This window comes from Salvelinus sp. IW2-2015, unplaced genomic scaffold (genome assembly GCF_002910315.2).
Source record: "Salvelinus sp. IW2-2015 unplaced genomic scaffold, ASM291031v2 Un_scaffold5417, whole genome shotgun sequence".
Taxonomy (NCBI): domain Eukaryota; kingdom Metazoa; phylum Chordata; class Actinopteri; order Salmoniformes; family Salmonidae; genus Salvelinus; species Salvelinus sp. IW2-2015.
In genome coordinates this window covers 7,735-17,968 of record NW_019946682.1, presented here as the reverse complement: position 1 = coordinate 17,968, position 10,234 = coordinate 7,735, and the positions used below count along the sequence as shown (strand labels likewise).

The 10,234-nt window shown below is 44.8% G+C and overlaps 1 protein-coding gene across 1 annotated transcript; it reads right to left on the bottom strand.

The window, feature by feature from the left end:
• Positions 1 to 3,204: 3,204 nt before the first annotated feature.
• On the bottom strand, positions 3,205 to 5,612 carry LOC112078227 (D(1) dopamine receptor-like). The gene has a single exon (XM_024144528.2). The coding sequence runs from the start codon at positions 5,224 to 5,226 to the stop codon at positions 4,060 to 4,062; it is 1,167 nt and encodes a 388-aa protein (XP_024000296.1). The 5' UTR covers positions 5,227 to 5,612; the 3' UTR covers positions 3,205 to 4,059.
• Positions 5,613 to 10,234: the final 4,622 nt, after the last annotated feature.

Sequence of the window (10,234 nt, the reverse complement as noted above, 5' to 3'; positions counted from 1 at the left end):
CACACACACACACACACACACACACACACACACAAGAAAGACCCTGCTCTCAATTAGTGACGATGGCGGAGAGAACAAAATGTTTAAAAGTATTTGTTACACTTCACCAGAGTCGATGCTGACAATGCTCGTTGCCACAAGTGCAACAAGACTTTTTCTTGTAAGGGCGGAAACACGAGCAATCTGTCCAAACATCTATGGAAAGTGCATCATGTACAGGCAGAGAAATGCACAGTTTGACTGCCTAGCTCGTAGAGCATCTCTCGTTGTCCGATCTACGTTAGGTATGTATGCTATCAGCCTAGATCTCACACACTGAGTTAACTAGATTATGAGAACATGGGTTCATGATCAAAAGGAACCATTAGCCAGCTGGTTGTTTAGCTTTGGATGCGTTCAGAAATTCAATCACTCATTTGCATCCCGCTACCGGGATCGATATGACAGCAGCCAGATAAAGTGCATGGCGCCAAATTCAAACAGAAGAAATCTCATAATTAAAATTCCTCAAACATACATGTGTCTTATATCATTTTAAAGGTATTCTTGTTGTTAATCCCACCAAAGTGTCCGATTTCAAATATGCTTTTCAGCGAAAGCACTACAAACGATTATGTTAGGTCACCATCAGGGCTTTAGGTAACAGTCTGTCAGTATATATTGAGTTGTATTCATGTTTAGGATATAGTAGTATAAAAGAGTTGTATGTTAGTCCCATCACTCCACAATACACAACACAATAATTCAATAATGATAATTCAACACAAACTCTTTTTTAATGTAGGGAGATGAGCAAGGCACTCAACCCCAAATAGTGATCGCTGAGCTGTGATCACTGAGCTGAAGGACGTGCCAAAGCTGCCCATCACATCAGATAGGTGGACCAGCCTATGTCAGGACCACTATCTCACTGTTACAGTACACTACACAAGCCAGGGAAGTGTAAAACAGAAGGTCCTCCACACCAGGGCAGTGTAAAACAGAAGGTCCTCCACACCAGGGCAGTGTAAAACAGAAGGTCCTCCACACCAGGGCAGTGTACAAATCACAAACTGGTGTCGTTTGCACATTTGTGGCCTGCTGGAGGTAATTTTGCAGGGCTCTGGCAGTGCTCCTCCTTGCACAAAGGCGGAGGTAGCGGTCCTGCTGCTGGGTTGTTGCCCTCCTACCGCCTCCTCCACGTCTCCTGATGTACTGGCCTGTCTCCTGGTAGCGCCTCCATGCTCTGGACACTACGCTGACAAACACAGCAAACCTTCTTGCCACAGCTCGCATTGATGTGCCATCCTGGATGAGCTGCACTACCTGAGCCACTTGTGTGGGTTGTAGACTCCGTTCCATGCGACCACTAGAGTGAAAGCACCGCCAGCATTCAAAAGTGACCAAAACATCAGCCAGGAAGCATGAGAACTGAGAAGTGGTCTTGGTCACCACCTGCAGAACCACTCCTTTATTGGGGTGTCTTGCAATTGCCTATAATTTCCACCTTTTGTCTATTCCATTTGCACAACAGCATTGAAATTTATTGTCAATCAGTGTTGCTTCCTAAGTGGACAGTTTGATTTCACAAAAGTGTGATTGACTTGGAGTTACATTGTGTTGTTTAAGTGTTCCCTTTATTTTTTTGAGCAGTGTATTTATTTTACATTTCAGAAAATAAAGCAATGTCAATTCTGTTCTTAATTTGTTTCGTTTTTTTTTTCATAAAAAATAACAAAAAGAACCGATAAGAATACCGTTAAAGTACCAGATCGATAAGCAGTATCGGTAAGAGTAGTAATACCGTTAAAATCTTAACGATACCCATCCCTAATGATTATATACCAGGACAAATTCACTAGCAACAGCAAGCTAGCTAGCTAAATTGCCATAAATGTTTAATGCTTTTCGACCTGTCCCCAAATTAATATATTTGATTCAGAGTTAGTTTTGATATTTCAACCTGCGAGTTCTGGTCGCGTCTGGTGTGGGTGGACAAAATCAACATGCGTGCGATGGCTCGAGAGCGCGAGCGGTCTGGTCAGCATGTTAGTGTCTAAACTTAATGTTTGAACCCTATCCAAAACCTTAATCCTTAACCATTCCGAATGAGTGCTTAAACTTAACCCTTAACTTCGAAAGTTGACGTTTGGAGAAATGGAATGATACAGAGCAGCAGGAGCAGAAAAAACACTTCGAAATTTGACGTTTGGAGAACGTGGCTGAACGTCTCATTCTGCAGTGAGACTATGAGAGCTTGTTGGGACACCTGGTATTGCTTTGGAAAAGCCACAGACACAATGCAAGATGAGTAGCTCATTAATAAGGTAAAACACTTTGGAGAGGGATTTAAAATGGCGGTCCAAATTAAATTGATGTTTGTTATGAAATAGCCTTAAGCTTTCTGAATTTCATTACCATCATTAGAAAGATTATTCAGTTGACCGTCATTTGGTGTTCCCCATCAGTTAAAACAATGGCAGTATTGGTATGGACTTTAACAAAGACACAAAGTTACTGTTTGTAAAGAATAATATATTTTCTTGAAGTACTGTATTACAGCTTTTAACTTTTGTAATAAAGTGACCTCTTTCTAACATTCTGTTAAATTCACAGTAAAGCACACAATATCAATCTCTATTGGACAGTCTGAAATCGTTCTAGCTGCTTCAGTAGAGCAGTTTCTAAGTCACTTCTGGATTGATTCACATGTTTATGTTCATACGTAAATATTATTTGGTTTGAGTCTTAAACCCCTATGACATTTGAAATCTGTAGTGGTCACAATGTGTGTGCGCGTGTGTGTATGTGTGTGCGTGAGCGTACGTGTTCGTGTGTGTGTGTGTGCGTGTGTTGCCTGCCCAGTCTGTGGATTATCTGTCTCAGAGTATCGTTAGCACCACTCTCTCTCTTCCTGTACTCTGTCACACACAGTCTTAATATCAAATACTTCACCCTTTTTAATCTCTACTGGGGCCAAGGGCACTACAGTTTGCAGTCACTGGGTCAGAGTCTGGGGTCCTGACTCACTATAGTCTGCAGTCCCTGGATCACTGGGTCAGAGTCTGGGGTCTTGACTCACTATAGTCTGCAGTCCCTGGATCACTGGGTCAGAGTCTGGGGTCCTGACTCACTATAGGCTGCAGTCACTGGATCAGAGTCTGGGGTCTTGACTCACTATAGTCTGCAGTCCCTGGATCACTGGGTCAGAGTTCTGGGGTCCTGACTCACTATAGGCTTGCAATCACTGGACGACTGGATCAGAGTCTGGGGCCCTGACTCACATAGTCGCAGTCCCTGGATCACTGGGTCAAAGTCTGGGCCCTGACTCACTATAGTCTGCAGTCCCTGGATCACTGGATCACTGGGTCAGAGTCTGGGGCCCTGACTCACTATAGGCTGCAGTCACTGGATCACTGCGTCAGAGTCTGGGGCCCTGACTCACTATAGTCTGCAGTCACTGGATCACTGCGTCAGAGTCTGGGGCCCTGACTCACTATTAGGTGCAGTCACTGGATCACTGCGTCAGAGTCTGGGGCCCTGACTCACTATAGTCTGCAGTCACTGGATCACTGCGTCAGAGTCTGGGGCCCTGACTCATTATAGTCTGCAGTCACTGATTTCACTGGATCACTGCGTCAGAGTCTGGGGCCCTGACTCACTATAGTCTGCAGTCACTGGATCACTGGGTCAGAGTCTGGGGCCCTGACTCACTGTAGTATCTACTCCACAGAGACAATGTGTCACTAAACGTACTGCATTCACTGCACAGTCAGGGACACTGCAAAGGGTCACTCGACTCTTATTGCAGTGCCATTTCAGATCGCACTGTATGTTATGCCCAGTGACACTGCACAAGGTGGCGGCACCCTCAATGACAACAACAAACCTTTTACACCAAGGTTGTAGTGCTTACTCTGCTTGCTTATGGCAATACAATGCACCAGACGATGGCATGCTATAGTTCTCTGACGTTCATGACAGCTGGTACTGTAGGTCCTCTTCTGAGACCAGTGTCTCAGCAGATGTTGTCCATGTATGTTTTTTATTACTACCACTGGGAATTCTGAAGCTCTGAGCTCACTTCTTATTGAGACTGAACGCGCCCATGCCGTGATCTCCGGGACAGAATCTGTGGCAGCCCAGGAGGATAGAGAATGCCTTGCGGAAGTCTGGGTTAAAGGCATATATGATGGGGTTGATGGAAGAGTTGGCCCACCCGAACCACACAAACACATCAAACGTAGTGGGACTGATACAGGTGAAGGAGGCCGCGCCACCGGGGGGTGACAGCTCACAGAACGGCACCATGCAGTTCAGGATGAAGAATGGCAGCCAGCAGCACACGAACACGCCCACGATCAGAGTCAGCGTCTTCAGGACCTTTGTCTCCCGTTTGAACGTCATCTTGAATGAGCTCTCCGATTCGGAGATGCTGGATCCTCCCATGCTGTTGTGTCGGTTCTTGGCGCTCTCTGCGGCTCGTTCTAGGGTGGCGATGCATCTGATCTGACGGTGGGCGATGCGGTAGATCTGTGTGTAGGTGACCACCATGATGATCACTGGGATATAGAAGCTGATCAGAGAGGTAGAGATGGCGTAGGTCCGGTTCAGGCTGAAGTGACAGTTGTCCCAGTCCCGGGGGGCCTGATGTGTGTTGTTATCCCCAACAGGGTTAGAGGAGTCTGGGGGGGCCTGGAGGCCGTAGGGGGTGGTTGTGGAGGTAGTGATGGAGGTAGAGGTAAAGGTCTGGGCTTTGTGCCAGTTGAGCTGGACGGGGATGAAGGAGATGAGGAGGGAGAGCGTCCAGGCCACGCTGATCATCACAAACGCAGCTTTAGGAGTCATGTTCCTCTCATAGCGGAACGGGCTGGATATTGCCCAGTAACGGTCCACGCTGATCACACACAGGTTCAAGATGGATGCCGTGGAGCACATGATGTCGAACGCCACCCAAGTGTCGCAGAACGAGCCAAACGGCCAGAACCCTGCGACCTCCGTCACGGCCTTCCACGGCATCACCAGTACAGCGACCAGGAGGTCGGAGACGGCCAACGAGATCACAAAGAAGTTGGTGACTTTGGAACGCAGGTGACGGCACTTGGTGACGGCGGCACACACAAGGATGTTGCCGAGCAACGTGGAGAGGATGAGCAGCGAGAGGAAACAGCCAGTCAGGACGCGGGTTGAGGAGTCATCCAATAAGTCGCTGTCTGTGATGACCGTGGTTTCATTCATCAGATCCATCGTCGGTTGGAAGGAGAGGTGGAGGGGAGGGACGATTTGTGTGTGTGGGGGGGTGGAGGGGGGGCAGAGAGGGGTCAATCAGCTCATAGTGTAGAGAAGAGCCTGGTCAGAAGGAAAGCCCTCTGGGTTTCTCCCTTTCATCCAAACAAACATCTCTGATAACATCTTCTTGTTTGTTTGTTTGTTTGTGTCCCGTGATAATAAAAAACAACAAGGTAAAAGACATTCCAGGCAGCCTCTCTCTGGGGTTGGCATTGTTCCAGACTCTGTATCAGTTCTGACATCCTTTATCCTGGAGATGTGGATGGTTGTACATATTCCCACAGGGATAGGAGAGGTTTTAGATCTCGGTACAGGTTGAGAGGAGTCCTTCTGTCTTCTGTATCCCATGTGATCTGTGGACAGACAGACAGGTAGATGGGTCACAGGCTGACCGAGGTGACTCTCCCTACCATCAGCACTGGTCTCAGGCTGACCGAGGTGACTCTCCCTACCATCAGCACTGGTCTCAGGCTGACCGAGGGCGACTCTCCCTACTATCAGCACTGGTCTCAGGCTGACCGAGGTGACTCTCCCTACCATCAGCACTGGTCTCAGGCTGAAGTGGGGACTCTCTCTACCATCAGCACTGGTCTCAGGCTGATAGTGGTGACTCTCCCACCATCAGCACTGGTCTCAGGCTGACCGAGGCGACTCTCCCTACCATCAGCACTGGTCTCAGGATGACCGAGCGACTCTCCCTACTATCAGCACTGGTCTCAGGCTGACGAGGGTGACTCTCCCTACCATCAGCACTGGTCTCAGGCTGATAGTGGTGACTCTCTCTACCATCAGCACTGGTCGCAGGCTGATAGTGGTTGACTCTCCCTACCATCAGCACTGGTCTCAGGCTGACCGAGGTGACTCTCCCTTACCATCAGCACTGGTCTCAGGCTGACCGAGGTGGACTCTCTCTACCATCAGCACTGGTCTCAGCTGATAGTGTGATCTCCTACCATCAGCACTGGTCTCAGGCTGACGAGGTACTCCCCTACATCAGCACTGGTCACAGGCTGACCGAGTGACTCTCTCTACATCAGCACTGTCTCAGGCTGACCGAGGCGACTCTCCCACCATCAGCACTGGTCTCAGGCTGACCGAGGTGACTCTCCTACCATCAGCACTGGTCTCAGCTGACCGAGGCGACTCTCCCTACCACAGCACTGGTCTCAGGAGCTGACCGAGGCGACTCTCTCTACCATCAGCACTGGTCTCAGGCTGACCGAGGCGACTCTCCCTACCATCAGCACTGGAGAGGAAAAGAGGAGACAACGTAGCCTCATCAGTGTCAAATCATGAACAGTGTGAGCATACACATAGTGGTTCTCAAAATAGAACCAGATTGTCTATTTCTCTTTAATAGTTATTCTGTTTAATAGTTACAGTATTTTGAATAACAATTATGTTGTGTTACTTCTCATGGCGTTTCACATGCATATCCAGGGTGCCCTGTTGGTTTAACACCATAGAATGTACAGGCAGGTGCTGTGGCATCAGATTTCTCTGACTAGACAATGAAGTCATATTCTCTTCTATTAAATTCTATTGTATTCTAGTCTATAGAATCATTTTCAATTTGTTTCAATTCTATTCTAGTTTCCCAGTGTATGTTTTTACATACCTAGGATGCTTTGATAAAATGAATCAATTATCTAACATCCAGCCAGCTCCAAATATGCAGTTACTCACCAATCTACTTAGGACAAAGCAAACCTCGAGATTTCCAAGAGCAGCATCGCTTCTCCAAAAGTACATTCCTTTGGGAAAATATATAATTAATCAATTTTAATGAGAACTTGTTTGTCCAGGATTGAGTTATGTTCACTCTCTGTAAAGCTGTGGGAAATAACCTATGCTACAGCGCGATCCATGTGAAAGGAAAAAGAAAACAAAAAAAGGGTAATTGTAGAAGAACTCCGACCTAGGTCTTAACTTCAGACCATCAGATAAATAACGACGGTTGAAAGGGCATAATGATCATTTGATTTGACAGTTGATTAGGCCTAACCTCCGTGACCCATTTGTGATGTTGCACCCAAAAATCACTTAGTTTGCGCAGCGCTGCCCTCAACGGAGTCCCGTCTATTCTCTCTCCCCGTCATCGCAACACTAAAGGCACCAAGAGGTTTCTCACCAGTGCTGTGACGTCACAATGACCATTACAAGATGACGCCACATGAGACGATTGTCGTTTGGTTAATCCCCCCTGCATGCGCATTTAATTCTGTTATTGGAATCCGGTCCGGTCTGGAAAATGGGAGCAAATCCGGTAATCTCTACTCAATCTTCACCTGTTTTTACTCATATAAAATGTGAATTAGGCACTCTTCCAGAATATTTTACAAACCTCATTGATGAGTAAAGATGTATTCAACCTTTTAGAAAATTAGTATTCAGTGTTATTAAGGGAGATAACTCTGATTATTTCCAGATGCACTTGGACAGATGCAGGTCACTGAGGCAACCTAATGGAGAGAGAGAAGAATACTGATGGATGAAGGGATGTCTATAAATCCATCTATCTGTGAAGGATTTGACCTGTGGGTAGATAAGAACAGTCAATCAATCAGAACAATTAGTGAATGATGACCTGTGAAAGATCATTTAATAATGTCTAGTCAGCACATTAGCCTACACATCAAGCTCCCGAGTACGTCCCGCACTATGTAGGGAATAGGGTGCCATTTGGGATACATACCCAGTTTCTCTTGATCAGAATAAAGTGCTTTTCTTGTGCAACCAAAAAGCACCTCGGTTTTAGCCCCTGCTACTGCGATTCATCAACTAATAAATTGTCTGCTTCTCAAAAAAGAAAATAATTTGACAATATCTGTCATAGTCCCAGTTGTGTCTGTCTGTCAGCTAGAACAGGCAGCTAGAACAGGCTGCTAAAACAGGCACATACTGCTCTTTGATGAAAAGTATGTGGTACATTTTCACAACTCTTTGTACAACACTTAAAACAGATCATTAAAAAGGCAAACGTACATTTTCAAATTGGCTAAAAACAACACACAAAATCATACAGTCACTTTTTCACCAAACCTAATCAGTGTTTAATCTAGAAATATGTTTCACATTGAAATACATGTTCATATAAAGTAATTGCCTTTCACAATGCAATGCTCACATTACTTTTTATATTATCTTCTTTGTAATTAAAAAAAAATTGCTCTTATTAATTGATGATCACGTAAATGTTTGGTTAACCTATAGATTTGACATTTAAACTGGTTTGTCTACTACATTTGTGAACTGCATAAAGAAAATGTATGTCTGTAAAGTAGAAACAAAAATGATGATATAAACTTGAATGTACTACTGTGATGACTTATGATTTTCCTTTACAGTAAGTAAAAGAAAATGTGATATTGTCAAGATTTTTTGGTATTTTATTAGGATCCCCATTAGCTGTTGCAAAAGCAGTAGATACTCTTCCTGGGGTCCACACAAAACATGAAACATGACATAATACAGAACATTAATAGACAACAGCTCAAAAACAGAACTACATAAATTATTTTATTTTTTACAAAAGGCACATGTAGCCTACATATCAATACATACACAAAAACTATCTAGGTCAAATATGGGAGAGGCGTTGTGCCGTGAGGTGTTGCTTTATCTGTGTTTTTAAACCAGGTTTGCTGTTCACTTGAGCAATATGAGATGGAACGGAGTTCCATGCAATAATGGCTCTATATAATACTGTACGCTTTCTTGAATCTGTTCTGGATTTGGGGACTGTGAAAAGACCCGTGGTGGCATGTCTGGTGGGGTAAGTGTGTGTTTGTCAGAGCTGTATGTATGTTGACTATGTTTCTTGTAAAAAATAAGAAGCGATGCAGTCAGTCTCTCCTCAACTCTTAAGTTGGAAAAATGTGTCATTTTTCAAATACCTGAAACCGTTTTTTTCATGCAATCTTGAGCCATAATCATTATGCTTAATTCTAATAAAATAATATGTACAGTACCAGTCAAAAGTTGACACACCTACTCCTTCAAGGGTTTTTCTTAATTTTTTACTATTTTCCACATCGTAGAATAATAGTGAAGACATCAAAACTATTAAATAACACATATGGAATCATGTAGTAACCCCCCCAAATTTTACAAATCAAAATATATTTGAGATTTTTGATTCTTCAAAGAAGCCACCTGAATGACATCTTTGCACACTCTTGGCATTCTCTCAACCAGCTTCATGAGGATTGCTTTTCTAACAGTCTTGAAGGAGTTCCCACATATGCTGAGCACTTATTGGTTGCTTTTCCTTCACTTTACAGTCCAACTCATCCCAAATCATCTCAATTGGGTTGAGGTCGGGTGATTGTGGAGGCCAGGTCATCTGATACAGCACTCCATCACCCTCCTTCTTGGTCAAATAGCCCCTACACAGCCTGGAGATATTTTTGGTCCTGTTGAAAAACAAACGATAGTCCCACTAAGCGCAAACCAGATGGGATGGTATATCGCTGCAGAATGCTGTTGTAGCCATGTTGGTTAAGTGTGCCTTGAATTCTAAATAAATCACTATGTGTCACCAGCAAAGCACCCCCACACAATCACACCTCCTCCTCCATGCTTCACGGTGGGAACCACACATGCAGAGATAATCCGTTCACCTACTCTGCATCTCACAAAGACATGGCGGTTGGAACCCAAAATCTCAAATTTGGACTCATCAAACCAAAGGACAGATTTCCACCGGTCTAATGTCCATTGCTCGTGTTTCTTGGCCCAAGCAAGTATCTTCTTCTTATTGGTGTCCTTTAGTAGTGGTTTCTTCGCAGCAATTCGACCATGAAGGCCTGATTCACGCAGTCTCCTCTGAACAGTTGATGTTGAGATGTGTCTGTTACTTGAACTCTGTGAAGTAGTTATTTGTGTTGCAATCTAACTGCAATGAACTCATCCTTTGCAGCAGAGGTCACTCTGGGTCTTTCTTTCCTGTGGCGGTCCTCATAAG

Excerpts from the sequence above, each read along its gene's own strand:
- LOC112078227 (XM_024144528.2), bottom strand. The coding sequence starts at position 5,226 with ATGGATCTGATGAATGAAACCACGGTCATCACAGACAGCGACTTATTG.